The sequence below is a fragment of the Dreissena polymorpha genome, unplaced genomic scaffold (assembly GCF_020536995.1).
Source record: "Dreissena polymorpha isolate Duluth1 unplaced genomic scaffold, UMN_Dpol_1.0 chrUn034, whole genome shotgun sequence".
NCBI classification, from domain to species: Eukaryota; Metazoa; Mollusca; class Bivalvia; order Myida; family Dreissenidae; genus Dreissena; species Dreissena polymorpha.
Genome location: NW_026273348.1, coordinates 153,081 through 159,080, shown reverse-complemented (window position 1 = coordinate 159,080; position 6,000 = coordinate 153,081). Strand labels below are relative to the sequence as shown.

At 40.8% G+C, this 6,000-nt stretch overlaps 1 protein-coding gene across 1 annotated transcript; it reads right to left on the bottom strand.

Moving 5' to 3' along the window:
* Nucleotides 1–3,123: 3,123 nt before the first annotated feature.
* Nucleotides 3,124–4,866, bottom strand: LOC127863766 (uncharacterized). Its single transcript, XM_052403404.1, has one exon. The coding sequence runs from the start codon at nucleotides 4,864–4,866 to the stop codon at nucleotides 3,124–3,126; it is 1,743 nt and encodes a 580-aa protein (XP_052259364.1).
* Nucleotides 4,867–6,000: the final 1,134 nt, after the last annotated feature.

The following is a 6,000-nucleotide window of genomic DNA, read 5'->3' as shown; positions in this document are numbered from 1 at the left end:
GTTTATGACGCAGTAGACTGGGCAATGAAATCGAAGTTGCTGGTTAAGAAAGGGTTCTCCAACGCCGCTTTTTAGCACTTTCAAGGAAGATGTTACTATAAAAAGATCAAGAATGGAATTCGAGGTTTCAGTAAAATGAGAAGGTTCATTAATAATCTGTGTGAGGTTATACTATAAAAGAAGGGAGTCCATTTTGATCCTGCACTGTGGTTTATTCATGTCAAGATTAAAATCACCTGTGATAACAATATTCTCAATACCGGCGTCAACGGCTAGTGAGATCGAATCGTTTATGCATTCTAGTAGATAAGGAGAAGAGTTTGGTGGTCTGTAGAAAGAGCCAGATAAAAGACGCCTTCCCTTTATACGTAGTTCGACCCATAAACATTCTAGATCATCATTTTGTAGGTCAGGTCGCTCAATGGCAAAGAGATCGGATTTTACGTATACTAGAATACCTCCATGGGGATCGTTTCTTCTATCCCGTCTGAAAGGCTTATGATAAGAAGGTAAAAGTAGGTCGTCAGTGTCAACTGTTGAGCTGAGCCAAGTTTCAGTAAGCACTATAATATCAAATATTTTGAGATCTGCATACAGAATATCTTTCTTGGCGAGGAAGCTCTGAACGTTGTGATGAACACTTTTTAAATTATGGGCAAATGAATCATTTATTGAAGATGAGAAAGATGTATCCGAAGAAGAGAATGACATATCAAGGGAGCTGTCGGGTCCAGGATTTGGATGGACATCGCCTCCTCTAAGAAGAAGGATCGCCAGCCAGCAAACTAACTCGAACATATTCATTTGTTGAAGTCCTTTACTTTTCATTGTACGTGAGTGGAACAAACCTATCCTCATCTTGTATACTCCTATGTCAGTGTACATCATGTAATGCTGAGTGCAAGAAATAATTGGATGAGGAAAAAGCTATCCCGCGCCCGGCCCGCAAGAAGTGAAAGAAGGAAGGAGGATTAAAGAGGAGAGAAGAATAACAAAAATAAACAAAAAATTGGGTCATGTTGATGTTTATAAAGAGATGTTAAAACCTCATTTGATAAATTTATATTTTGGGCGGTATAAGTGATACAGAAAGTGGAGTTTATATTGAATGATCGCGTAGTAACATAATAGTACAAGGATCTACGCAACATGCGCTTCGTACTTGGACAAACTGAAAAATGACAAGCTTTTTACAAAGCTTGAAGTATATGCTACTGCGGCGTGTTAACGGGATAGTTTGTGTTTGTACAATGTGCACGATTTCCGCAAGCTGAAAGAATACATGTGCACTAAGTGTGTGGCGAAAGATTGTAGATTACTATTTAGGCACAAGTTAGGAGTGAGTGATCGTGTTAATAGTTTTTTTTCTTAATACGAGTTTACAAGTTACTTCAGGTGAAATTGATATTGAAAAGTGCATCTTATTGGGTGATTTTTAATGAAATGTGTGTAGTTGCATTTACAAAATAAAATAGAAAAGGATGTGTGTATTCACCAAAGTGTAAATATTCATTTTCCAAGATTGTGGGTTTATTTATTCGTGGATGGATTACCAGTTGATGTGGGCTATATTGCACACCACAGTTGAAGGCAACATTTGGACATATATTTTCAAGAAGCGAGTCTGGTAAGATCTTACAAATCATAGAAGTAAGTAGATGTTTGCTATTCGATATGTTGGATAACTGCTTGAATAATTGACCTAGCATATGGATTTACTTGCAATCAGTCAATCTGACAACACAATAGGTCTAAACAAATATCCTAACAAGCAAGATAAGCTATCTGGCAGCTGAGCTTCAAAATATATGAGTGGTTGTGAGTACACGAAAGATTATGTTGTTGTACAACAAAAAATAAATCAACCAATAACTGGTGTTCAAATATGTAAGTGTTGAGATTTCACAAGTAACAATTAATTATGTTGATGTACAAATATAAAATTGGTCATCCAGTATGTGGGGTTAAACTGTATAAGATCAAGAGAGTACATAGGTACCAAATAATTAAGTTGCTGTACAAAGTGAGATAACTCAGTCACCCAGGAACTGTTCAAGTTCATATATGATTGATAGAAAACAGTCAATACACACATGGATTACATATTGTCAATTGACTTATAAAACATATTCATTTATCATATACACCTTAAATATTTGTTAAGTAAGTTAACACCTATATTATGTTTAACTATAAGTGCAAGAAAATACACAATCAATACACACATGCATAACACATTACTAAGTGACTTGTACATCATTACCATTTACTGGGTACATATAAATTCCAATAATATGTACTAAAAAGAAGTATCTGAAACATTTACCAGTTTTATGTTCAAAATTAAATTTTTGGGGAAATCAATTCAGAAACATGCATGCATAACATATTGTCGAGTGACTTGTACAACATTACCATGTGTCATATACACCATGAAAGAATTATCATATAATATACATACTATGTACATAATTACCATTTGTTATCAACTACTGATTACCATTATTTACCTAACACAACTTTAATATGCACCATTTTTATGCACCATTTTTATACACCATGGTCATGAGTGAGATACAGTTCTGTACTGCTAAAACCACCAACATCATCAGCTGAGAACCGCCTATCAACAAGTGTTTCGGCCCTTTAATCACAGGACACTCTCCAGGCGGCGGGCCCGCAGTGTTGATCAGACACTACGTGTTGGTGGTAGGCTCCAGCTCCTCTCCTCTCTCTTCATCCACAACCAACTGGATGCCCTTTCTGCTGCAAGGCTCAGTTTGCCCACTGCTCTCTTCCTCTCTGCTCCTTTGATGCCCAAGGCACTGAACATTCTCCACAGCGACTGTGCTGTGAATCCTCTAGTGCCAATTTCCACAGGGTAGAGCCACACTCGCCATCCTTTATCTCTGCACTGTTCTTTCAGGTATGTATACTTGGCCTTTTTCCGTTCGAAGGCCTCTTCACAACGAGATTCCCAAGGGACTGTCAGTTCAACCATGATCAGACACTTATCTTTAGTGGACCACAACACAATGTCAGGCCTTAATGTTGTCTGGATAATGTTCGGGAACACTAGCTTTTGCTTCAGGTCAACAGACATTTCCCACTGATCAGATTCATCTAATACAGAACTGGTAGGCTGCAGTTTTTAGGCGCCTTTTGTCCTTCCTTCACGAACTGAATCATTTGGGGTTTCTGTCTGGGCCTCTTCTTGGTCCTCTCGTGCTCCAACTTGTCAGCAAGTTCCTGAAGAACACTGTCGTGTCTCCACCTGTAGCGTCCTTGGGTGAGGGCTGTGGTACACGATGACAGAATATGTTCCATGGTTCCTGTCTTGTCACACAATTGGCACTTGGGGTGGTCCTGTAGACCCCAACTGTGCAGGTTTGAGGGTGACGGTAGCAGGTCATAGACTGATCTGAGCAGGAACGCTATCCTCAGTGGTTCGTAGCTCCAAATATCAGCCCAGGTCAGTTTTCTTTCTGTCGTTGTCCACTTCGTCCACGCACCTTGGGCACCCATAGCCACAGCTTTCGCTCTTCTGTCTTCTTCTTCTGCTGCTCTGACTTCATCTTGCACCATTCTCCTCCTTTCCATGTTTCCAGCAGAGCTCCATAATGTTATCTTGGAGCTGCCTAGCCCCTGTCTGCCTACAGCTGTGATGCCGACAATGTCTTTTTGCTGGAGTCTTTTCTCGGCCTGTTCGACTGCTTGGCTTGCTGACCACTTTCTCCCTGTCCTAGTTTCAATCCCAGCATTTCGGATTGAACTGTCCTGCGATTGCTTGAGCGTCACTACCAGTCGTGTCTTTGCAACTTTGAACTCCTCCACTAGTGATGATAGCGGGAGTTGTAGCTGGTTCGATCGCCCATACAATCCGATGCTGGTAAAGCTTGGTGGTATTCCCAGCCATCGGCGCAGGTGTTTGCTGATCTTTCTCTCCAAGCATTCGACAGAGGATGTCGGTATTTCATATAGCATAAGGGGCCACATCAGTCTGGGGAGAAGTGCATTCTGGAAGAGCCATGCCTTGAACTTTCCTGGTAAAGCGGATTTGTCAATTTGTTTCAGCCCTTCCTGGAGCTGTGATCTGATGCGCTCTACGTTTGCTTTGTCACTAAGGCTCGAATCAAACCACTTGCCCAGGCATTTTATGGGACTGTCCATAATTGATGGTATGTTTTCCCTTTGGACTTGTAGGGTGAACCGTTTTGTGACTGATCCGCGCTTGATGACCAGACTTCTGGACTTCTTGGGTTTGAAATTCATTCTAGCCCAGGTTGCTGCCTCCTCCAATACTTTCAGTACCCATCTTGCTTGTATGTGTGTCTGTGTTGTCACTGTTAGATCGTCCATGAAGCCTCTGTTTGTTGGCAGGTGTAACCCTGTAGATTTCTTAGGCCCGCGGGTTTCTTTGTTTGCAGGGTTGATTATGAGGTTCATGCCCATCACAAACAGGACAACTGAGATGGTACACCCGGTCACTATTCCCTTCTCCAGTCTCTGCCAAGCTGTCATCTTCTCGCCAACCATGAAGCGCAGTTTCATTCCACTGAAGTACGCATTGATCATCCCTTGAATGTGTTCAGGGATATGGTAGTACTGGAGGGCTGATTCGATGAGCTTATGTGGAATAGATCCGTAGGCGTTTGCAAGGTCTAGCCATACTACAGTCAAGTCTGATTTGTTCACCTTTGCTTCTCTAATGAGCTGGCTGATTGCACTGGTATGCTCCACACACCCTGAGAAGCCTGGCACTCCACCCTTCTGGGCTGTCGTATCAATGTACCCATTTGTGGTAAGGTAGGTTGTCAGTCTTCTGGCTAAGATGGCGAAGTAGTACCAGTGGGTAACTTGACCCATTGAGCGAAACTGATGGCGGGTCACATTCTTGTTCATTAAGTGTGGCAATACATTAATGATGATTCTCGAAAGTAGGTATGAGCACATAGCCGGACCATGTGAGCTCAATCGTATGAGCACTTGACTATCCGAGTTCGCCCACGAACATATTGATAAGTTAACTAATAGCGAAATGGCCTAATACATGTATATGCTGAAATCTAACAATCGAACGAAATATCAAACATGGTATGTACACTTATGTGGTTGTGTAATTTCTGTTAGAATATCGTATTCAATATGTAAATTGTAAATGATTGTACCCGCACTTGAGTTTGTTGCCTTGTTTGAGTCTATACGCGCCTAGGCTGCACCCAGTGTGTGTATTTGTGTTTTTCCAAGGTAATGAGTTACCTCCGCGCTGAGGCTCCATAATGTTGGGACCCGGAGTGTGTCCAGCACTCCTACCTAATAAGATTAGATTGACGACAGTTGGGACGAATTTTCAATGATAGCTGCAATTTCCAGCTATTTGTTTTGTACTGAAATACTTGTTAATTTTTTATATGGTCAAATGCTACGGGGGGGATGAGATTTTCCGGAAAAAAACAACTGTCAGGAATGGTGACCACAAAACATACACAATATAACATTGCGCCGGGAGCGGGAATCGAACCGGTGTCGTAAAGGTGAAAAAGCGAACGTCCTTACCACTGCGCTAGCGTGACGGACAATTACGCAAAGAAATGTTGTTTTATCTATATATATCATAGCAGTGCAGCGTTTACAATTTGCAGGTTCGAAATCGTTCACATTCTTTAGTTTTGTGATCACGTAAAAAGTTAATTTTACATGTTTTTATTCGCAATTTATTTACTAAATCGAGAACAAATATCAAACAAAATAGAGAAAATATATAGTTGTTTCATTGGTCCATAAAAATAAAATGGATGTAAAATTACTAATTTGAAATTAACGTTCTGATACACTTATTGAATCTGTTTCCCCAGGATATGCTGTTCTATTAATATTTACCTTTATCAACACGAACGACAACTCTGCTAGGAGAATGTTATCAATGAAAATCAACGAGCAATCTCCTACGCAGTGGCGAATGCCAAGGGAAGTAACTGAAAAATCGAGTTATCTCAATCG

Bases quoted from the DNA above. Each gene is read 5' to 3' on its own strand.
- LOC127863766 (XM_052403404.1), bottom strand. From the start codon at position 4,866: ATGGGTCAAGTTACCCACTGGTACTACTTCGCCATCTTAGCCAGAAGA.